The sequence below is a fragment of the Protopterus annectens genome, chromosome 9.part0 (genome assembly GCF_019279795.1).
Source record: "Protopterus annectens isolate FY-2018-M chromosome 9.part0, PAN1.0, whole genome shotgun sequence".
Lineage (NCBI taxonomy): Eukaryota > Metazoa > Chordata > Ceratodontiformes > Protopteridae > Protopterus > Protopterus annectens.
This window is the reverse complement of record NC_056743.1, coordinates 167,960,243-167,984,145: the sequence shown is the minus strand read 5'-3', so window position 1 is coordinate 167,984,145 and position 23,903 is coordinate 167,960,243. Positions and strand designations below refer to the sequence as shown.

The window sequence follows — 23,903 nt, the reverse complement described above, 5'->3', positions numbered from 1 at the left end:
AGAAGTGGGTCAAGGCAACAATATTACCTGTATCAAAACTATTAACGCAGCTCCCAAAATGGGATGCGCTTGTATCTGTTCTTAACCAATGTTTTCATATTGTATAATTATTTAAACTGTATTATTGTGTATTTAAAAATGTAGAGTTTTATTCTTAAAATGTTTTGTAACACTACACTCCGGGCCTCCCCTGAAAATTGCTCCTCACCACTCGGACTTAAAATCACCTCACTAAAAGCACTCTACTAGATCATACGAAAGAGTACGCCAACAGAAAGCGAAACCAAAACTATGAGGGGGAGTGTCTGGGAGGCTACTAAACTGAAAGGTGTTTAGAAGTGGTATATCACAGGTATTTTTTGAGCAAAATGTTTGTTCTTTTATTTCTTTTGACGAGTTTGTCCTACTCAGATGGAGGTAAGAAGTTTTCCTTTTTAACTGAAATACATCTGACAGTCTTTTCGGCTTTTGAAGCAGCGCCTAGGTTGTAGTCTTAATAACATTGCCACTGAGCTTTTTTTCTGCTTGGTTGCTTTAGACATATTGCGTACCTTGGGGCCTATGTTTTTGTTTCCCTTCTTGGGTACTTTTGTTTGTCGTAAGTTGACATATTATAAGCACTCCGTGTTGAAATCATTTACGAGTATACCTCAGTAGAAATCTGGAAGCCTAAGATAATGGGTGGGGGTGGGTGTGCAAAAATATGGGTACGTTTTAAATACTGCTATTACAAAAATGTGAACAGGTGAGGGGTATTTCAGTGCTATAGCATTTGGGTAGCTTAAAGATAAAGTATGGAGACGCAGTGCAGAGGGAACGAAGGTTGACTGTCTGCAACACAGGCGATTGGACTCCAAAGTATCCACTCCGTGAGAAGTCGGTGACCTTGATACAGCCCAAGACTATGGGGCGCTTTGCTGATGTACTCCCCTTGGCGGAGAAACTCAGGATACAATCTGCTGTTGTGCTCTCCCGCCAATCACACAGTAAACCGCAGACCAGTGTAATGACAATTTGAATAGTTATTAAAACATTTGCAGACATCCCCATGGCGTAAGATGTTTTGTAAGCGTGAGGCCGTTTTGTTTTTCTGTAGTTCGCAGACAGTTTGGTGTAGATGAAGGTGTGAGCTTATGGATAGGGCGTATAAAGTGTACTGGATCACCTTCAGTTCTGCGTGGCTCCGGTGATTGGCGTGAAAAGTTGCATATGAAATGAGGTATGATTGACATGCCATTCATATTAGGCAGTGACATCATGCATACAATTAATGTGGCCGAATGTAACAATTGTATTGTAAAAAATATCACGGTGCTTGCTACTGCGCATCTGGTGAGCTAGTATACTATCGCCACTTTACCTTTACACCTGAAGCATTTGCTGTTTACCTGAGTAAAACTTTTGTGCAATTTGCTTGGTATATAAAAATACCTATGCAAACACATTTTATCATGATTGTCACGTCGCAGACCGGTTCGATTCTCAGTTAGAGCTTCTCCTGCGTGGAGACATGCGTGAATGGGCGTACCTTCGTTGAAGGTTGTGCGTCAGTGCTGGTAACTCGGCACGTAAAAATCAGCTACCAATCATTAGCGGACTGGAGTTCCGCTTTAGCGACCCCTAACCGGGAAAAGCCAAAAGACACAACATTTCGTATTGGTGTTAGAAGCCAGTAAATACTTGCTTTACATTTAGTGAAACTCATACCTGTCAAGTGTACCTCATTACGAGGAACGTACCTCATTTGGGGTCTTAAAAAGTTGATGTTCCTCAAAGTTCCACATTGAAAGAGTCTGTGTCACATTCAGTGTTGGGATTTTTTAAGCGAAACCCATGGTAAATAAAAATTAATCATATTAATTAATTAAAGGATCTTCTTTATAAGTAAAACCAGCATATTTTAACCATTTTATGACCTTCCTAGTTGAAGTTGTTAGTAAGCTATTAGTATTTGTTCCACATTTTGCCCATTTGTTCCACATTATGAAGGTGAGTGTTCCTCATTTTGGAGATGGAAGGTTGAGAGCTATGGTGAAACTACTAAGAGCTAATGCCACAAAAAAAGCTCAAGATTACGGCTTGCAAGACTTGTCATATTATTTTCAGCTGCTGTCTTTTTCTCTGTTTTGCCAAGTGCTCTAAGGAGCAGCCATGGATATAAGTAGAATGACTGAAAGAGTATATGGATAATTGAAGGGATCCCTGATGCATGATGTTTTGCAGCTGTAAGGGATACGAAATGTTATGGTTATCTGAGAAGCATATGGATCTTACTAAATGCTTTCACTGAAAGCTTTCAGAGTGAAGTCAAATGCTACAGACTGAAGGTATTCACATAGACTAGATGGGCATTTTCATAGGTAGGTACTAGGCTATCGGCCCTGGGGCCTATCTAAGCCCAGCCAAAAAGGTACCCTGGCTTTTGCCACCCAAGAAAGTTATTTTCCTGTGCCACTGTCGAGCAGAGCCACAGAGGTGATCCCCGGGGTGAATTTCCTATTTCCCATCCAATCATCAAGATTTTTCTTGAAGAGTGCTAATGAGAAGCTTTGTTTGATATAGATAGGTACTTTATTCCAGAGTATGGGAAGTCTCTGGGACAGGAATGTATCCTTCCGGCATGTTCTGTTTATTGTGGTGACAAGGTTTAGGTCCCTAGAGCGTGTAGCTCAGAGGGATTGGGATTTCTTTAAATGGAGCATGTCCAACAGCTCTGGGTTTGACATAGCTTTGTATGTTAGGCAGAGATCGCCTCTGAGTAGGTGATATGCGACGGAGTAAAGCTGGAGTTTTTTGAGACGGTCTGCGTAGGGCATCTGTTTGAGGCTGGTAATCCTCTTTGTGAGGTATTTCTGCGACCTTTCCAGTTGTAGATGTCTTGTGAGGTACATACCAAAAGGGGCGTTGTACTCTATAATGGGTCTAATGAGTGATGAGTAGAGGGGAACAGTAAGGTTTAGAAATGCTTCCTTGTAATTTTTTCATTATTTTATACACGCTTATCTTATTTTTAATTATGTAGATGTTTCTGTTTTATTTTGTAGAAGTGTGCGTGTGTGTGTGTGTGTTTGTGCATTATGTGTATATTTTTATGCCTGTCTGTGGTATTATTTTACATTACCTTATGCTAGTCCTTAACTTTGCTGGACAGCATTGAAATGTTAGTCTACTGGTACAGCACAAATAGTAAGTGAGGATGCTATCAAAAAGCTTTATCATATCTCATATTTTAGCTAATGTGAATGGCTTTCCTATGACATGAGGAAAGTAGAAAAAAATACTCTTGCTTGTTTTCCTTTGGTGGTAGATGTCACTCAGTGCTGATTATGCCTTTGAATCTCTTTCTGAGCACCGCTTATCTGTAAAAATACTTAGTGTAGTAATTAAATCCGGAACAAATTAAAACCAGACTGAGCTAAGAAATAAGTAAAATGCCACTGACTCAGCATGGCATCTGTGAGAATGAACTAAATGGTGAACTTTGATGCTGAGAGTTATTCAGACAAACTGCAGGTAATTGTCTTCAAAATGTTATCTGACTTGCAATGGACTGCATGGGTGGGAGGATGCAATCCCAAGGGAAGCAGCATATTTTAAGATTCAGTTTCTTGTCTTTATCTAATCCAGGAAAGAGTGAAGGGCATCAATTTTAAGTATGCTTGATGCAACATTGTTTTCACCATATGTTATGGAGAACTAAGAAATTTCAAATTGATTAACTAACTCATTCAGTTTTTTGCTTGTATCTGTTAAATTCTACTGAGTATCATAAGAAGCTCAATATTATCCTGACAGCAAATAGGAAAAAGACTGAGGAGCAGTCCTGGAGAGGATGCCAGTCCATTGCAGGTCACATACAAGTACTCACACTGCAGCCAGATACTTGTTCATTATTTAGAGTTTTTTCATTTTAGCTAATAGCATTCTTTTTGATGTGGTGGGTAACTAGGGTACCAGTCAATACAAAAACAGAGATGGTAAGGAGTCCATGCAGGAGGCAGCACATCCTGAAAATGAACTGGAGGATCAAGCACTATAATGCAGTATGCCACTCTAGTGTGCTATCGTAACTGATGTTTTGTTCTTATTCTTCCCACTTCTTTACTGTTGGTATGACATCAAAGGAAGACCAAAAAAATTTGAATTTCATGTTTAGCATATAAAAAAAATTGTGGCATCGTACAGTTTGCTCCTAAACAGAATAAATATACAGATATAAATATGATTACAGGCATACTTCTAATCTCTGTTTTCAAAACCTGCTGTCGTTTCATGTTTAGCATACAAAAAAATTGTGGCATCTTACAGTTCAGAAACAAAATAAATATTCATTCATGCCGGATGAATATTGAATACTTCCAACTGACATATAACAACGGGGGAGGGTTTTGGGCAGTGCTTACTACTGCACATGTGGTGAGCCAGTACACTACACTATCGCTGAAAAAATTAGCACTATAACTACAAATGTTATTTTTTTCCTTCCCTTTTGCCTGCACCCCCGCTAATTAAATGTACCAGCTGCAAAAATCACACTACATTGAGGAAAAGGATAAACTATGAATAGGCAATGAATATTCATACCACCATCTGTATGAATATTACTTAATTTTACTAAGATGTCACCGATTGTTGGCTGGTGGGCGAGGTTTGGGCAAAATTTGTTATTGTGCATCCTCCAAGGTAATACAAAGGCCATGAGGCATAGTACAGGTAAAACTATGGTTGTTACCACTGGAAAAGCACACAAAAAAGTAACTGTCTCTGCCCAAGTACCTCACAACTCTCCATATTTTCACAGAATTGCATAGACTTTTTGGTAATCTACCAGTCTAGTACCTTGCTCTTAGTTCTGCGCAGCTTTGGGCATGCTGTCAGTGATTGGCACGCCAAATGGGTGGGGATATCGAGGAAGACTGACAGGCATGCTAATTCATGTCACATCATGTAAACTGCTAAATATTCACGCAAGCAATGAACTCCATTCTCGTAGTAATTATTCTTTTACCCCCCCCCCCCCCGCTTCTTTTCAGATTTGGATGCCTTAAGGCCAGGTGACCAGTTCAGCACTGAACAACTGCTGTGCAACAGTGCTGCTACCATCTTTGGGAAACATTTTCAGCCGTTAAAATGTTAACAGTATTGTTTAGAGAAACAGTTTGGTTGTTTGAAATCTGACCGATTGAATGACTGAAATGTGATGTACAACACACATTTTAGTTTTATGTCCATAATAAAACATTTAATTTTTTGGTACTGTCTACAGTAAAACATTGGGTTGCTTTTGGCACAGATGCTGAATATTAATTACATTGCATTCCACACACTATTGAATAATCATGCTGCTGCTGCCTCTACAGGACTGGAGGCATGTTTGGGGTGGGCTTTGCTACTGCGCATTCTGCGAGGTACTACACTGATAGATTATCAACTTTTTTGTGGTTAGTGTTGTCACCTCACAGCAAGGGGATCTCTGGTTCAATGTTTGCCTGGATCTCCTTCTGTATGGAGTCTGCATGTCCTCCCCTGGTCAAGTGACATTTAAAGACACGCAGGTAGGTGCGTGTGTGAATGGGTGTGCCTTCTTTGAAGGTTGGGTGCCGGGTTGGCAACTGGGTACCATAAAAAGCCACTGCCAGTTATTTACAGACTGGTGATTCGCTGTGGCAACCCTTAACTGGGAAAAGCCGAAAGACATTGCTTTGCATAGACTGTTTTGCCTTATAATTTTGTTCTGTTTCTCATAAAAATAGTTTATTTCTGGCAAATTGAGTATTTATTACTAAGTATTGACAGGCAGTAGCATTTCTGACTTTGTATTCAAAAACTGCATGCTAACCCAAAATCTTATTCTAAAGACTTTCTAAGTTTATAAGGGCAATCATTTAAATATGCCCCTTCCTTTGGATCTCTGTCGCCCATTTTTTTTTCTTTACTTTTCCCATGTTATTGCTAAGAGGTTAAGGTATGTGCCACATCCAGTTTGCCACCCTTTTCTATAAGCAGATTTAACAAACCAAGCTAGCAATGGTTGAATGAAAAAAAAATCATAGAATGAAAGGCATTGCAGCCGTCTTTCTCCCCATGCTTAACAGTGCCTGATTTTGCTGCATATGTCTGCTGTCTTTCTAATAAAATGTTTGATTTGCTGATGAATCACCATATCAAATATGGGTACACTGGTGGTATTGGATTTCTTTTTTTTTTTTTTTTTTATTTTGGTCTTCTCAGACCTTGTCTTACCAGTCTGGCCCCTAGTCTCGCATATCCACGTTGGGTCTACCAGTCTTCCTCCTATCCAGGCAGACTTAATCCAGTATTGTTGGGACTGGTCATGGATGTTAAGGGCGACTTTGTGGTTTGGCTGTCTGTGCTTCTCTGGTATTTATATGCCATACTCCCTTCTGTTTCCCTGCCCCCCCCCCCAAGAATGCGTCCAAGGGCAACAACACTATTTGGGCTACATCTACCCTTAGGAAGTATTATCAACATGTGTCCTCCCACCTAGGATGGTCACACTCATCCTTCCCTGTCACTTCCTCAGTTGCCAGAGTAATTAATCAAACCAGTTGCCAGAGTCACTAATCAAACCTGGGTTGGATTAGCTGTAGTCGGGTTTTTATCCTTTATGCCATTTGTGTGGCAGTGGTATCAGATTTTTGACATCAACTAGACCTACAGATGCTGAGGCACTTAAAAGCAATCTACCTAAACCACAGAGACTTTCCAGACATTCAACCTGCAAAAATTATCTCAGCAAAACCAAAAGCATTCTACCAAAAACCACATCCAACACTATACATATGGCTACACCTCCTGGAGCCTCAACTGTTGAGCCCATAGGGCACCCAGCACACTACCTAATAGTCTAGCCATTGGAGAACCATTGTGAGACATATAAATGCCTCACCCATCAGGCTGAACAATGAGAAAATCAGGCAGTTGACCTGTTAAGAGGCCAGGAACTACCAAATTGTGCACACACTGTAGTCACTGGACCACAAGTGCCAGTATGATTCGGTCATGGTCCATGTGAGTGTTAACCTGAGACATACCTCCCTGGACTTTATGAAAATAAACATTATGGAGTTCTTGGACTACGTGTCCCAGGCCGGTATTGGCCTAGTATTGAGCAATATTCTACCTTCAAGTATGATGTCACAATATGAACAGAAGATGATTGACTTTAATAATTGGATTAGATTCTGATGTCATTCTAAGGGAGTATAATATTTGTCAGCATGGGAGAATGTGATCAACAGACCAAGTTACATTGTCAAGGATAGTTTGCCCCTATCCCTGCTAGGCATTTGAATATTTGCTAAAACATTGTCCTCCCCACAGTGTCTTTAGGCAGTGCCAAAACCAAGGCAAGGGAATCTAAAGGTGTTACTGCCCAATATGATTTAGCTGCTTTACAGTTGTTTGCCATTTATCAAGTTATCTGTAATATTATTTGTAGTTGTAACTACATCTGGATGTCCTGTGTGAACATGACCATAAGGTAGAACTTTTGAACATGCTTGCAGTACTCTTCCATTTTCAGTGGGAATTTCAAACTGTTAACTGAAACTGAAAACATGAGTTGTCATATCCATGAAGATATAAACTGCATTACAGATGGATTTAATTTCTCTTTATTAAAAACCTTTACACATAATTAGATTGCAACTTTTTGGATCTATTTTACAGAGGCTTGACATTTCTGTAGGAAATGTATCTACAGTCACTGTACAGGATTCCTTTTATTTCGTTGACTTACCAGAGTTTTCAATGTATAGAACGTCAAGACTACAGTATCGAAGTGTCAGAAGATTGAAAATTTAAAACCTTGTGTCTTAAACTCAAATTTGTTTTTATATTAGTTTTAACAGTGTAGTGTCGCTTTACGATGTTTTGGTTTGTAAGGAGGCAGTATGGCAGAGGTAATGTGCAGTGCTGTAGTATGGTATGGCATATTTTTATGCTAGCTTGTGAGAAACGGGTGATGTTTTATTTTTTGAATAGTTTTGTAAGGTTTAAAGAATGGTGGTAGTTAAAGTGGCAGGGTAAGTTACTAGGAGGGGAAAGTGTGTGTTGGATATGTTAAGGTGTGTTGTGCAGGGAAGAGGTTCGTGTGTGGATAAGGAAATGTACCTTTTCTCCACTGTATTGCAATCTCTGAGTTAGTATATTTAATTTGTAGGGGTATGGGGGGGTGCATGGGGCAGAACCCCTGTGCAAAAATATAGAAAAGGTTAATCTGGCGTTTTTAAGTTAGGATGTTATGTGTTAGCTTATAGCAGGGAGTAGTGATGGTATCAGTTGTTCGACATACTGTTTTTGATGTTATGGACTTCAATATTATGGCTGTCCATGTTGTGGATTTTCAAGGTTTTGGTGTTTAGTTGTTTTTGTCTCGATTTGTTGTAGTTCATCATTATGGCCACTCGATTAAATTAAGTAGATTCTCTTGTACAGGACTGGGTTTCATTTCATCACCAAAATAAAAACTTTCCTTTATAGAAGTTTTGTTTTTATTGTTTTATATTGTATTATGATCTATACAGAACCAGAATTTTCTACAATTAAAGGACTGTCGTAATGTTTATTTGTGTTCTAAAATTGTATGACATTTGCCATGTACCCCATCTATAAATAATGCATAAACATCACAATTTATCAACTGTAGTCTTAAGGATGGCAGTCCCTCTTAGCCACTGCTGAAGAAACTGCAATATCAAGAGCAACATTAGCTTAAAAGCTTGACAATTGCTGCAGTCTTGGGGGGGAGGGGGGCTGCCACCTCCAACTATTTGCTGCAAAAAAACTAATATATAAACAAAGGAGCAACCCTAACAATGAAAAATAACATGCTCTGGAAGCTGTAAAGTAGCCCAAGCTAATTTTAATTATGGAGTTGTTGAAATTCTATCACTGCATGTTGGCAAGCTTAGCAACCCCAAACTATTAAAACAAAGCATGGCTTATAAAAGAGCAGTAATCTTCATTTAATAATTAAAAATGTGCAAACCATTTTTCCTTAAGAAAAATACATATCTTAATAATTAAAAATGCTGATCATGTGTGTCAGGAAAATATAACATGCCAGAGAAACTATTCACTCATGAGGTATTTAATTATGAAGTTATCGAAATTATATCGCTGAATGTTGGAAATCCCCTACTATTGAAATAAATAAAACACTGCTAACATATTATAATAATAAAGATCATCATAGCAAAACAGTTTTTTTGTTAATGAAGTATCCTTAATTGAATAATTTAAAAACATGCAAACCATTTTTTCCTTTTCGTTAAGTAAACACTATAATTAAAATTGCCAGTTGTGTGACTCAAAGTAACCATTAGTTAATACTTGTAAGGGAGCCCTACTGTTTGTAACTTTCAAGCTGATCAACATTGAGGATGTCAGATATGTAAGATCTGCACCATCTTGTCATTGTATCTAGATTTGGAGAGGAGTGAGAAGGTGAGTGTTGCATTTTCCTCTCTTTTCCCCTCTGCTTTGAGTTTGTACCATCTATACTTAACATCATTTGGGAGTCAAGGTGCTTGCTTTCACTATGGACAGAGCAGGGCAGGTTTGTCCCCCTGCAAAGAAAAATATTTTTTGTGCTTTGTTGTGTTGGCATTATCTCTGTTTTGACTAGTGACCTACGAAAGTTTGAATTTTTTTTTTGGTTAAAAAATTTGCTTATCAATTACACACAGTGTGATCATTCATAGTGGACCCTGTGTAAAAATGCCCACTACATGTACCTGCCAAAGTAACCATTATTTTAACCAAGTGATGAAGTTCTGGACATCTTTTTCTGTTATTTTCCATAAGCTGATCCCTTGTGTGATTCACAGACTGAAGCAGTCATATATTTTAGCAGGCTGGACAAGCCTGTAGGCTGTGCTTTCTGCTGCACCTCCTGTGGGGTAGTACATCCAAAGAAAACAGTGCTGTTTTGCAGGAATATAAGCATAGTTATTTTCAGGTTAATAAACAATTTAAACATCATGATTAGACGAAAGTATGTCACTACTCATACCACAGCTGTAAGAGCTTTACAAAGTAATGGTTGTGGTGAAGGACTTCATTACCTAGTTAGTGGTGACTTCTGGACGGGACTTGCTTCTTTGCAGCAGCACAATAGCAGATCGTAAAGGAAAATTCCATCCTAAAATCGAAAGAAAGAGATATCTGTATCATTATATTTGTACTACTAGTGCATCAGCAGTGCTTTACGTGTTTTCTGTCCTATTTTAATTTTTTGTACCCCCAAAATGACCACCCTTGGAGCTAGCACACTAATAAGTTTTTTAGTCTCCTTATCCCCCTTTTGTAATGGAATTTTGGATGTGCATAACATCACACAGCTAAAACACATTTAGTATGTTTTTTATTCTTTCCCTTGGTTTAGTTATGGTGGCAGTGCCTTGAGGTTTTGCTTATTAGATGGCCTATAAAAGAAGATTCACTGCTTCTTTTTAACTGAATTACTATTTCTTTTCTTGCATTAAGTTTATAAATCTTTTCTTTTTTAAGCATCTTTACTGAATTTATCACTTATGACCTAGGCAAACATACATTTTATATAAAATAAAACCATATTAACATGTTTATTGTTACAGACATTGTACAACACACACGTTCTTCTGTACAATTATTATCAATACAATATTAAATAAAATTGCTCAGTTCCTTGCCTTCCCCTAAACCTCATTCTTCCTTCAAAACATTATTCTGCATGTGTTGTTCTCACATGTTCCATTTTTTTTATTTGCAACCTGCTCCTACCCTTTCCTAAAGATCCCACTTCCATTTTTTTAACTCTGCTACTTCAAATAGAGTTGGTGAAGACTTTGATTTCCATTTTCTAGTACTAGTTTTTAGCAGCCAACAGAATTAAACTTAAGGCCTTACTGTGTAATTCAGATGCCCTGTCCCAGCTTAAAAAATAGTATGCTAACTTACACCCATTTGCTAACCCAGTATTTCTGACAAAGATTATTCTGTAAGGAATTTTTAAAGTCTACCAATTCATTATTCTCTCAAAATATAATATTTACCATCACACCTCCAACATCTACCTGAAGAAACATTTGTAGAAGTATGTTAGTTCTTAGTATACTTTCTGCTACTTTATGAATATAATATTCTGCATGACTTTTATTTTCCTTGATGATCTGCATCCAAAATCCCCCTCTTTCCTTGTTTCTTGAATTTCTCTCCTGCTTCATCATCTTCCCTTTCCACTTCAATTGTAGCTTTCTGCTTGTGCAATGTATAAGAGCCTTAACTGTATAGTTTTAAAATTGCCATTTAAATCAGGTAATCTTAACCTTACCTTGTACTGTTTGGAAGGATCAACCTATCCCACTCGACTCTTGTCCTGTTCTCCTCCTAGATAAAAATTTCAGCAATTTGTTAATTAGTATCCACAACTTCTCTTCTGGTTGATAAAAATATGCTTGACCTGTGTATAACAGTAAAGGGACTAAACATGTTTTTGTTGCTTGTATCTTGTTAACCATATCCATAAAAAGAGCTTCCATTTTCTCAGTTTTTGTATTAACTTTTGTTTAGCCTCTTCCGTATATCCTTAGCTGCATAACCAAATTCTCTTTAACCCATACTCCTAAATGGTACATTTTCCCCATAAGTATGGGTATTGTAAGTCAATTAGTGTGTGGGTGTATATAGTTTACAGGCTAGGTTCATAGGACATTACTAAGACAACAGCTTAAGAGCCGTCATATGCCTAGTCAGTGTGACCTGATTTTACCCAATATATGGCCCCTAGGGGCAAAGAGGATGGAAAGAATTTGTACTTGTGCTTGAGTGTCTTACAAATTTCCTCTGTCCATGAGGGACATGGTCTTTGCTTTATCTTTATTTTTATATCCCTAAAATACTTGAAACTGTCTCAGAATGTTCCACGACACTGAGATGTCTTTTTCTGGTTTTATTAGTTACAAAATAGTATCTGCAAATAAAGCCATCATTTCTTGATTGCCATACCAGTTAATATCCTTGAATTTCTGAGTCCGTTATTTTCTTTCACAGTTGTTCTAAATATAACGCAAACAACAAAGGGAAAAGAGAACACCCCTGCCTGGTTCCTCTTTTTAGGCTTAAAATGACCTACAAGGGCAGTTAGCCTCATACTAATCTATAAACCTAGTCACAGGTTATTGGAAAGGAACCCTCCCACTTTAATTTTCACTTCCGATCCCTCATATCTTCTTCTGATTAACCTTATTGTATCAGGGAATGCAAATGCTTCCATTGCCCTCTTCATAAAATCCCAACTTTTAATTCTTTCTGCATCAAGACCCCCAAGAGTGATAGTTTGTTATATTTTACTTCCCTATGGATCATCATTTCCTTCTAATGTTTTTAAATGTTTGCCTCCCAACACAAAACCATATTGATCCATATCTATCAATTTTGGCAACACATTTGCGATTATTTTAGCCTTTATAGACCTAAATACTTTATAATCTTAGTGTAAAATTGAAATGGGCCTATATAAAGCTGGGTCTGATGGGTCTTTGGCATCTTTAGGTATTAAAGCTGGTACAGCTTTCTTCCGGGATGCTGGTACCTCTTCTTCTTTTAAAATAGTGTTAATCAAAATATTCCAGCACTTTCTTCCGTCGTAGCTTCCATACTTCTGCAAGAGTGCAGTCTGTTCCTTAAGACTTTCCTGCAGATTGGTTATAAGTCACTGGTTTTATCTCATTTTCTCCTATCTTAACTTTTAATTGTTGAGCCTCTTTTACCTCTGTTTTCTTATTTAGGTCTTCCATAAATATTAAAATTTTTGCTTTTTCTTGATTTTCACTTTTCGCTACATTTATACAAATTTTCATAAAATTTCTGAAATATCTCTAATACCGCTACAATATTTCTGGTTATTTCCTTTGTTATAGGCCTTCTAAGTTTGGCAAAAACCCTTTCTACTTTCTGTTGCTGAAGTTGTTGTGCTAAAGGTTTTTGTGCTCTGCAGGTATTGTCAAAAAAACAGACTTCCAAGATGGCTGTAGACTGAGTAACAGCTTAAGTTCCACTATCCCATTCTGAAAATAGAAGCAAAATAAGAGAGCCAGTGAACTTGTCTTTTTTTGTTAGATTTCAGTGACTGGCTGATGAGTGCACTGCTTGGATGCCAGCAGAGAGGAAATTTGGAGAACATGAAACAAGAAAATCAATCACAAAAAGTGAGGAGAAAAAAGAATGGGTTAAATGTACTGGGAGGTAATTAAAATAGGTAAAACACTGAAAGAGTATATCAACTCGAGTAGTAGAAGGCTGGAAAAATGGACGAAGCTTTGAATAGATATTCAGATGTGGTGATAAAACTGCAGGGATCGGAGGTCAAAATGAAGAAAATACTGGCTGAGTATTACTGTTCAAGAAGAGATGTTTAAAAAAATAACAGAACTGGAGGACTGAGCATGTTGAGAAAACCAGAGATTTTCTGCTGTACCAAAGAAACTGGATGTGATTTTATGATGGCACAAGTGGGCAGCTGGACTAGTGTTCCACGGCAGGAGTTGATTGAGTGGGCACGTTGTGTCTGTGCTGTGGGCTTGCCATGAGAAGTCAGCCTGGACATTTAATGGTGGTTGTGTGGTCCTACCAGCAGAGGGAGTTGATTCTGAGAGGGCTGTGGCAGAATGACAGGGTACTAAAAGTGGGAGACAATAGAGTGTGAGGGATGATTGCTTATTGTTCACCAGGCAAAGGAGGAGTACATTTGTTCCAGTAATTAAGGAGTGTCAGGAAGCAGGAGTGAGATTCAGGCTGCTGTATACAGCTATTTTCAGAATATTCTTTCCTGAAGGGTCAAAAATCATTTTTTGATGCAGAGCAGGCTAAGGAGGAAATACAAAGGTGTGTCCAACAGGGAGTGAGCTGTCGAACAGAAGAAGATTTTGCTTCTTGTTTTTCTGGTATTAAAGCCTTTGGAGAGAGTGTGCCAGTGAAGTCTTTTCCGGTGTTTCAAGGGAAGGTGTTTGAGAGACAGGGAGGACTATGGGAGTTGACTGGAAGAATTGGGAGTGTGTTGGAAATGAAGTTGAGACTGGATTTGGGAGATGGAGATCAGCCTGAAGAAATCCAGCAACTTTGAAATTGACAAATACGTCATTAAAAAGCATTAATTATATTTGTAAAACCTGACGGAACAAGAAAACCTTGAAATATTGGACTACTTTGACTTTGTTAAACTTGTAGGAAACTTCAAAGCATATGCCCTAATTCATGTCATTAATGTTTGGAAGAGTATTTAAGAGAAGGGAAGAGGAAGGAAAGAGTTAATTCTATGTAAAACAATTTTTTGTTCTTAAAGCTAGTATATTTATAATGCATGACATAACCTTCATGGTATAAATTAAAGCTTTCTCAGTTATATTTGGAGTATAATAGGTATACTAAAGTAAACAAGTGCCCCTGTTTTTTCCTTCTTTCTTTCTCCTTAGTTTTAAGAAATGTAGGCACTACAGTGTAAAAAAAAAAGAAGAAAAGTCTGGACAAAAGAGCATGATACAGGAAAAACGTGATATTCCTTTTTTACTGTTGCATAAGGGAATGTCTGGATTAAGGCCCTTGGCTTGGTCTAGTAACACATTTTAGGGGAAGGAAATAAATGAAAAAGAACACAGAATATAATAAAATATTTTCCTGTAGCAAATAAATGAGTGCTTATAGGAGAGTCATCTGTGCATCTGGTTCTCCTGTTTTATTGGAAACAATCCAGAATACTACTTTCTTTCAGTGGCTAGGAGATAATGATTTTTTGAAAGCATGCAAGTGTTTTTCTAATCTTGGAAAGGAATAAAAGATGAGACAAAAACAGACAACACTGAGAGGAAGTAGAAGCACAAGCTGTGTTGCACGTCTTAGCATGGATAACCTTCCTTATTGGTTAATCCAATTCTGAGAGTGTAGTAGTCAGTCAGGGAAAAAATGTCCCTATTAAGATGGTTAAACTTCAGTATTTGAAGATGTACATACTTTTGTGTGTTGGTATTAAGGGGGGGGGGGTGTCTGAGTGTGTTTTTTTTGTTTGAAGGTTTTCTTTATAAAATAAAAAGTTTTGTAAGACGTGGCATAGGTTCAACGGCTAGGACCAAAAATAACTATATGCAACGTATCATGTATGCATGTAACACAAAAACTGAAACTAGACATTTTAAAAAGATGTTGCACACAGGTGGGAATAATAAATTCTTAATGACAGCACTTAAATGAGAGTGATTTCACAAACGTATACAAAAAGAAAGAGTAGTGAGCTGTAATAAAAAATGCAGAGTGCAAATAGGTATGCTACATTAGATACATTTGGAAAGAACTGAGGACATAAATTTGATAAAGGATTTCAGGATGGTTATTCATTAGAATATTTGGAACAAAAGAAAAGGGGAGTATTGTAATTGCAAGAGGAGCTTACATTGTGATAGAAGAGAAAAAAGGTAATGGTAGATTTGTAGTACTAAGAGGCTACTGACAATGGAGAAGGATTACATTGATGTTTATATTGCACTTAAAAAGTGCTATAGTGGAGCATAAAAAGATTCTGGGGAAAATAATCAGCTTTCAGCAGGAAATATTAATTATAGGTGGGACTAAAATTTAATTTGCAGCAGTGAGGGTGTATCTGGGGTACCCAGAAGGGAAAATGCAACAAAAGAGTGTAGATTTTTGAAGAAATTTATGAAAATATTCGGGATGGAAGATGTGAATCTAGTAGTAGGAGCTCGAATCGAATTTATATATTATGTACAAGGAGCAAAAACTGGGTTAGAGTAGACATAAGTTATATTTTGCAGGAACATGTGCATTTAATTGAAAGTTTTGATATGCATCCAAGAACCGTTTCAGATTGTGTCAATAATACCTTAAATAAAAATGCAGGGTAATGCAATAAAAATGAGCCACTGGTGCTTTCCCATCTTTCTGTTAAAAAGAGAATAATTTAAGGAATGGGTTATGGAAATTATTTAGGAGTTATTAGGAAATATATATATTTTTCTGAAAATATAGCTAGGGCGTGGGATAACATTAAAGTGGAGTTTGAAAAACAGGGTTGAAATAAAAGAGAAATATGGTAAAGTGACAATAATTATTTAGAGGTATTAGCAAAGTTTAAAATATTGCAGAATGGGGAATCTCACAGAACAAGAGAAGCAATTGTAGAATGCTGAACAGAAGATAAAGGATTATCTCGATAATATGCCTGAGTTTAGAAAGACTGCTGTTAGGCAACCGTTTTTTGATAATGACTCCACAGCACAAAAACTTTTAGCACAATGACCTGGCAACAGAAAGTAGAAAGGGCTATTGCAAAGCTTAGGGAGCCTGTAACAAGGAAGATAACCAGCCAATCCTGTAGATGTACTAGAAATATTTCAAAAATTTTATGAAAATCTGCATAAAGCAGATAAATACGGAAATCAAGAAAAGGTACAAATAGAAATGCTTATGGAATAATTAAATATTCCAAGGTCGGAGATGGATGAGGCTTCATTACTAACCGGATAGGAGGAGATAAAAATGGTGACGTATAAGCAATCTACAGGAAAGTCCAGAGGAATAGATGATATTTTTACAGACGTTTGCAAGCTAGGAGGGAAGAAACTGATAAAGGTCTGGAAGGTTTTAACAGTATTCTAAAAGGAAGAGAAGTACCAACATCTTGGAAGAAAGCTGTGATGGCTGTAATACCTAGAGATGAAAAGGACCCATCAGATCCAGGTTGCAAAGATGGCAAAGACCAATCAGACCCAGCTTCATATAGGCCCATTTCAGTTCTAAACCATGATTATAAAGTGTTTACATCTACAGTGGCTAAAGGAATGGCACAGTTGATGCCAAAATTGATAGATCTGGATCACTGTGGTTTTGTAGAGGGGGGGGGCAAACCATTGACAATGGTAGTAGAACAATGATAATCCACAGGGAAGCAGAACGTAAGAAAACACCACTGTTGTTGATGGGTTTTGATGCAAAGGAATCATTTGATAGAATAAGCTGGGACTTTGAGTAGGGCAAATGGAAGCATTGCATTCCCTGATAAAATTAAATAGTTGATCAGGAAGACATATGAGGGACTGGAGGTGAAAATTGAGGTGGGCGAGTTCCTGCCTGATGAGTTCTGTTTGAACAGAGGAATCAGGCAGGTGTACTCTTTCCCCTTTTGTTGTGTGTATTATATTTAGAACCATTGGCAAAGAAAATAAGTGACTCAGAAATACAAAGATATAATTGGTAGGATAGTCAAGAAAATCCGGCTTTATGTGCAGATATTTTATACCTGATAAAACCAGAAAAGGACATTTTAGTGTTGTGGAACATTTTGAGATAGCTTCAGATCTTTTCGGGAAGCAAAATTAATGAAGATAAAAACAATAGCTGTAAACTACCCGCACACAAATTCATTCAGCAATACCCATATTTATGGGGACTTGATAAAATTAAGTACTTGAGTATAGATTAAAATGGATTCCATTATGGCAGCAAAGGATACGTGGGAAGAAACTAAAACTACAAAAACTTAGAAATTAGAAGTTCTGTCTTATGGACGCCAAGAAGCAAGCCTTCAAAATGTATTTAGTCCCTTTAGTTTTGTACAAATGTCATGCATATTTTCATCTACCAGAGGAGAAATTGTGGGTAGCAATTAATAAAGAGTTGAAGGATTTTATCTGGGAGGAGAAGAGAGCCAAGAGTCAAGCAAGAAAAGCTGATCTTTCCAATAAAACAAGATGATTTGGAATTACCTGATTTGAAGGGATACTTCTGAGCTACACAGGTGAGGCTGCTATACATAGTACAAGCAGCTAACTATAATTAAAAGTGGAAAGGGATGATGAAGAAACAAGGGAGAAGGTCAAGAAGCAAGGAGTGACTGAGATTTTAGATGGAGATCCTTAAGGAGAATAACAATAAACATACAGAACTGTAATATTCCTAAAGTAGCAACAAGTATTCTAAGAACTAAGCCAACCTGGGAATAGAGGAAGGTGATTTTTTTTTTTTTTTTTTTTTTTTGAAACGGATGACTGCGATTAGGGATACAGAAAGTCGGCAAGAGGGGGCTGGCATTTACTGGGAAAAATGACAAAGGAGCCAAGGTAATGGGAGCAAATAATTAAAGATGGAAAGGTAATAAAATGGGAAGAGAACAAGAATTTATTTGGACTGCAGGCTAGAGATTGCCTTCCCTATCGGGGATTGATATCGGAGTATAGGCAAAGGGAAAGAAATGGGGAGATGTAAGTGAAAGACCAGCACTGGTAGTGTTTAGTAGAATCTAGAACCCAAGCTGCTATTAAAAAGGGGATAATTAGTAGAGCATGTAAAATATTGCATGATAGCTATAATAATCAGAGGAGGGTGGAAAGGACTGGGATGAGAGATTGGATAATAAATTCACAAAGAAACAATGGAGAGCTACATTCATGATTGCCAAATATGCAACAAAGTCTAGAAGATTTAGGATCTTTGCTTGAAGTGTTTTGCATGGGTATTTTGTATACCCCAAGTAGACTCCAAATAATTTTCCTGAGGTTAGTATCTCATGTTGCAGGTATGATGGGAAGAAAGAGGTAATTGGGAACTTGGTGTTCAGGGGTTTATAATGAGTTGGCAGACTATAAATTCCCTGTGGACTACTGTGGGTGAGAAAATAGTATAACTTAGGAAATAATTTTTTGAGCTACAATACAGAATCAGAATTGCCTATACATAGTAAGGCCTTGTTGAGTCTAATTATGGTGGCTACCAGAAAAGCAATTGCTAGAAAATAGAAATAAAAGTCTAAACCAACTGTACTAGAAATAGTGACTATAGTAACGGAGATAAAACAACTGGAAATGGGATTTTTAGAAAAAGGTAGGAGCAAATTACATAAAAATGGGAATTGTGGGAACAGTACATGTAGAATAAGGCTTTGGAGGAAGAATGAAGTTTAAAAGAAGGCAGTATTTGAATGAGCTATATAATGTTTGACAATGACCGGATAGATTATTAGTGATTGTATAATGTTTATAACTGAAAATATGTCGGTATTTGTTTTATTCATAGAACTACACGATTGCCTATGTCATAAGTGATGATTCAGTAAAGATGTTTCTTGTTTAAAACAGTTGCTTAATAGCAGTCATTCTAAACTCCTCTGCTAAATCTTTTCTTGATCCATTTACATTTTCGGCAGTTAAAAATGTTTAAAAAGCAAGGTTAGTTTAGTTCTTAAAAAAAAAAAAAAAAAAAAAATCCAGACCTTCTTTCCCTCATGGTTGTTTAGGTTGTGAAAGTTATTCCCAGTAAAAGATAAAAAGATGTAGCCACTGAAGATAAACTTCACTGACCCCAAATAAAGGCAAGAAAATATGAAGTCCAAAGCGGAGCAGTGAAGAACACCGCACAAATAGGCTCTTGTAAGTACATCTTTATTAAGAAAACCAGCAGTAAAAGTAGGTAAGCGCTTTCACATCCATAAGATGCTTCCTCCGACCTTAAAATCAATCTAACATCACTTCTATAGACTGGGATCACTACTCAAGCCCCAACACTCTAGCCCAAAGGTTCCTAGAGTTCATAAACTCAAATGCCATGGAACAACTAGTCACCATCCCCACAAGAGGAGAAAACATACTAGATCTCATCATCACAAACATGGGGTCACAATGTTCAACACCAGAAGTATACCCATCATTGGTGAGATCAGATCATAAACTAATCTCACTGGAAGTCCACATCCCGCCCCCACCCCAGATAAAAAAAGACCACAGTGAAGAACTTAAAAGCCGACTTCACACTCCTAAAGACTGGTGTGGTCTCTTTCAAGGCCCCCAAGCCAGCGGAAACCATTACTCAGACCGCTGAATCACTTACAAATGCCTTCTACCAGCACCTACAGGACTGCATGGACCAGGCAATCCCAAACAAAACAAAGACTCTTTGTACCAAAGGCAAGCGTCCAGTCTGGTGGACCCCAGCCATAAACAAGCTTTACAACAAAAGGAAGAAGCTACTACAAGATAGAGCAAAATCCGTAAAAGGGAAGACACCCCTGATCATTATAAGTAAAAAACTGAGATCTCTCATAAAAGCATCCAAGGCAAATTTTGAGAGAAAAATCGCTAAGGACTCAAAAGACAATCATAAGGCCTTTTTTAGCTATGTTAGAAACCTGGGAGGAAACTCCCAGATTTGCTCAGAATTAGTTCAAAATGACGTAAAAATCACTGAACCTACAGACATTGCCAACATTCTGGCTGACAGGTTCAGTGCAAATTCCCCCCCCCCAAAAGGAGAGATATCTATACCAGAGGATTGTAGTCCCCCAAACATCTCAAATGCTCAGGTGAGAACTGCTATCTCCAAGGCAAAAAACACAGCATCCATGGGACCAGATGGTGTCCCCGGTTGTGTGCTCCACGAACTCAATGAGGAATTAAACCCGCAGCTAGGGCAGCTGTTTAATCTTAGCCTCACCTCAGGATACGTACCCAAGGAGTGGCGGACGGCAACGGTGGTCCCACTTCATAAAGGAGGTGCCTCCACCGACCCTGGAAACTACCATCCCATCAGCTTGACAAGCCTGGTCTGCAAGGCTATGGAGAGGATCATAATGGAACTCGTAAATAAAGACATAGGGGACTTGCAGACTTTGGATCCAACCCAGTTTGGCTTTGTTAAGGGCAGATCATGCCTTTTAAACTTGGTTGACTTCTTCGAAACAGTCACCAAGGCCATTGACGAGGGCAAGGCAGTCCACACAGCCTACCTCGACCTGGCAAAGGCTTTCGACACAATACCCCACTCGGGTATCATTGAAAAACTCACCAGCTTAAATGTAAACCCATACGTCACTAGATGGGTTGCAAACTGGTTAAGCGACAGAACCCACAGGGTCAGAGTTGCTGGCGCCATGTCAGACTCCAAGCCTGTCACAAGTGGCGTCCCACAGGGCTCAGTCCTGGGCCCACTTTTGTTCGGCATCTACTTTTCAGAAGTACAAGCAAACACAGGAGGATTATGGCTGACAAAGTTTGCAGATGACTGCAAACTGGGCACCATAGTTGAAAGCCCATCTGACACAGACATCCTTCAGAAGGGTCTCATAGAAACGGATAACTGGTGCCAGAACCATGGCCTAAAGTTAAACGCCAAAAAATGCAGTCATACCCTTCGGGAAAAACAAGGTTACCCCTAGTTACCATATAGGTGGCAATCCACTAAGCACAGAAGAGGTTATCAGGGATCTGGGGACCCAGGTTGACGGTGGCCTTTCATTTGACACTCACGTTGCCAAAGTAGTTAGACCTTCTACATTGCCCACCTGATCATGAAGGGATTCACATTTAGATCAAGGGAGGTCATCGTTCCCCTGTACTCATCACTCATCAGACCAATGATTGAGTACAATGCCCCATTCGGAATGTATCTGACCCGACACCTGCAGCAATTGGAAAGGCCCCAAAAGTTCCTCACCAAAAGGATAAAGGGTCTCAAAAATATGTCTTATGCTGACAGACTGAAGGAACTCCAGCTCTATTCAGTCGCTTACCGTCTGCTCAGAGGTGACCTGTGCTTGACATACAAGGCCATGTCCAACCCGGAATTAATGAACATGCTTCACCTCAAAAAATCTAAATCCACCAGAACTACAAGGGCAAGAGACTTAAACCTCAACACAGCTATTAATAGGACGTGCTGGAGGAACAGATTCATCACCCAGAGACTCCCTATGCTGTGGAACAAAATCCCGGTACATGTGAGGCAGAGCACCTCGCTGGCCTTGTTCAAGAGAAATCTTGACCAATGGATGGGAGATCGCAGGTATACCCCAGGGATAACCTCGGTGTCACTGCTTGACAGAGGCACAGCAAAATAATGGGCATAGTATCCTTCAAACTAAAGGGGTGGCGAAAGCCACAAAACTCTGGGCTAGGCTTATAAATGCCCTAGGGCAGATAGCCTAGTATGAACCTATATATATAGCATATGCCATTTAAAATAATAAAAAAAAACATTTATAAATCCTTCATTTAAATCTTGTAGCTGCCAAATATGGTTTGATAGATGCTCTATCATTTAAACCAGGCGGTTTATCAGCCTGCAGTTCAATGATCCAATGTAATTCTCTTTGCTCAGTTATATTTTTCTTGTCTCCTACACGTGGATTTAAAGGTATACAACATATAACCGTAAACTGAAAGGAATGAGTATTATATTCTATAATGTGCTTGCTAAAGCACTTCTTTCACTATCTCTATTTCGAATAGCTGTTAAATGTTCTCTAACTCTTTCTCGAAGGGTATGATTAGTCATACCCACATAATAGGAATTACAGTCTCTGCAGACTGCTAAATAAATCAGATCTTTACTAATACAACTAGAATTTACTTTAAATTCATATCTAGTTTGAGTTATAGGCTGTATAAAAACATTACGCGAATCTAACACATTGCAGACATTACGTCTGCCACATGCCTTTAAATAAGGCATAGTAACTTCCTTCATATTAAGTGTACATGAAGTAGAAGGACAAAGTATTCGTCTCAGATTTTTCTTATTTTTATACATATAAACAGGGCTCATCACCCACTATTTCTCTAACTTCTGCATCTGACCTCAAGATAAACCAATTTTTTTCGATAATATCTCTAACTTTCCCAAAATCACTAGAGTATTGTATCCTTAATGGGACCCTATCTTTGTTATAACTGTTATTCTTGTTTTTATTATTTTTAATAGCAGAAGTGGTGATATTTGTCTCATTGGCACAGCTATTATTCATTTCCAACATATATGGTTTTGCTGTAGTTTCTCTCAAATCCATTACTACTTTAAATCCTTCATCTTTTTCTTTACATGAGTATTTACAGCTATTCGAAATAGAGATAGTGAAAGAAGTGCTTTGGCAAAGCACATTATAGAATATAATACTCATTCCTTTCAGTTTATGGTTATATGTTGTATAGCTTTAAATCCACGTGTAGGAGACAAGAAAAATGTAACTGAGCAAAGAGAATTACATTGGATCATTGAATTGCAGGCTGATAAACCGCTTGGTTTAAGTGATAGAGCATCTTTCAAACCATATTTGGCAGCTAGAAGATTTAAATGAAGGTTTTATAATTTTTTTTTTAAATTTTAAATGGCATATGCTATATATGATTTATTGGTTATGAGCGCATTTTTGATTAATGAAATGTTTTTTGAACTTCAATTAGGGTGGAGTTATTTGTATATAAAGGAAGTGATGTTAGATTGATTTTAAGGTCTGAGGAAGCATTTTATGGATGTGAAAGCGCTTACCTATTTTTACTGCTGGTTTTCGTAATAAAGGTGTGCTTACAATAGCCTGTTTGTGCTGTGTTCTTCACTGCTCTGCTTTGGACTTCATATTTTCTTGCTGTGAAAGTTGTTAGCACTGCTTTCTCTGGTGCCCTATATTTTGTTAAAGTAAAATTTTCTGAAGCTTAACTAAGTGAAGAAAGTGTGCTGATCAAAGCTTCAATTTGATAACACTCTCAACAGGTCCCAGTGTATCCACCCATGTGGGGGAATTTACCCACACCCACTTAGAAATGCTAATTCCATAGATGCACAGTGGCAAAGGAGGAGGAAGTGCCCATACAGATTTATCACTGTTGGTATGCAAATAGAAACCGCACTAGTAGTTGTTTCCTCTGAGTAGCGATGATCAGGGAGGGGGAGCATCTTGGTGTTGAACTTGGTGGCTAGGATTCAGAGGAATGTAGTGCACTTCAGTACAAACATTGCATAGCTGAGCAGCGGTGGACAGTGAATATAAAGACATGTACTACTTCAGGGTACAGAAATGAGCAGTGACACCTAAGTGGACATGGTTGTGCACAGAAACTGTGGAGTGG

The 23,903-nt window shown here is 38.1% G+C and overlaps 1 protein-coding gene across 1 annotated transcript in view; it reads left to right on the top strand.

Annotated features, from left to right (window-relative positions):
- The first annotated feature begins 273 nt into the window (after positions 1-273).
- LOC122810505 overlaps positions 274-23,903 on the top strand; it is a 1,366,849-nt gene continuing 1,343,219 nt past the window's right edge. Inside the window, exon 1 of the mRNA XM_044082087.1 lies at positions 274-417. Coding sequence (XP_043938022.1) covers positions 369-417 — 49 coding nt within the window. The 5' untranslated portion in view covers positions 274-368. The remainder of the gene's footprint in view (positions 418-23,903) is intronic.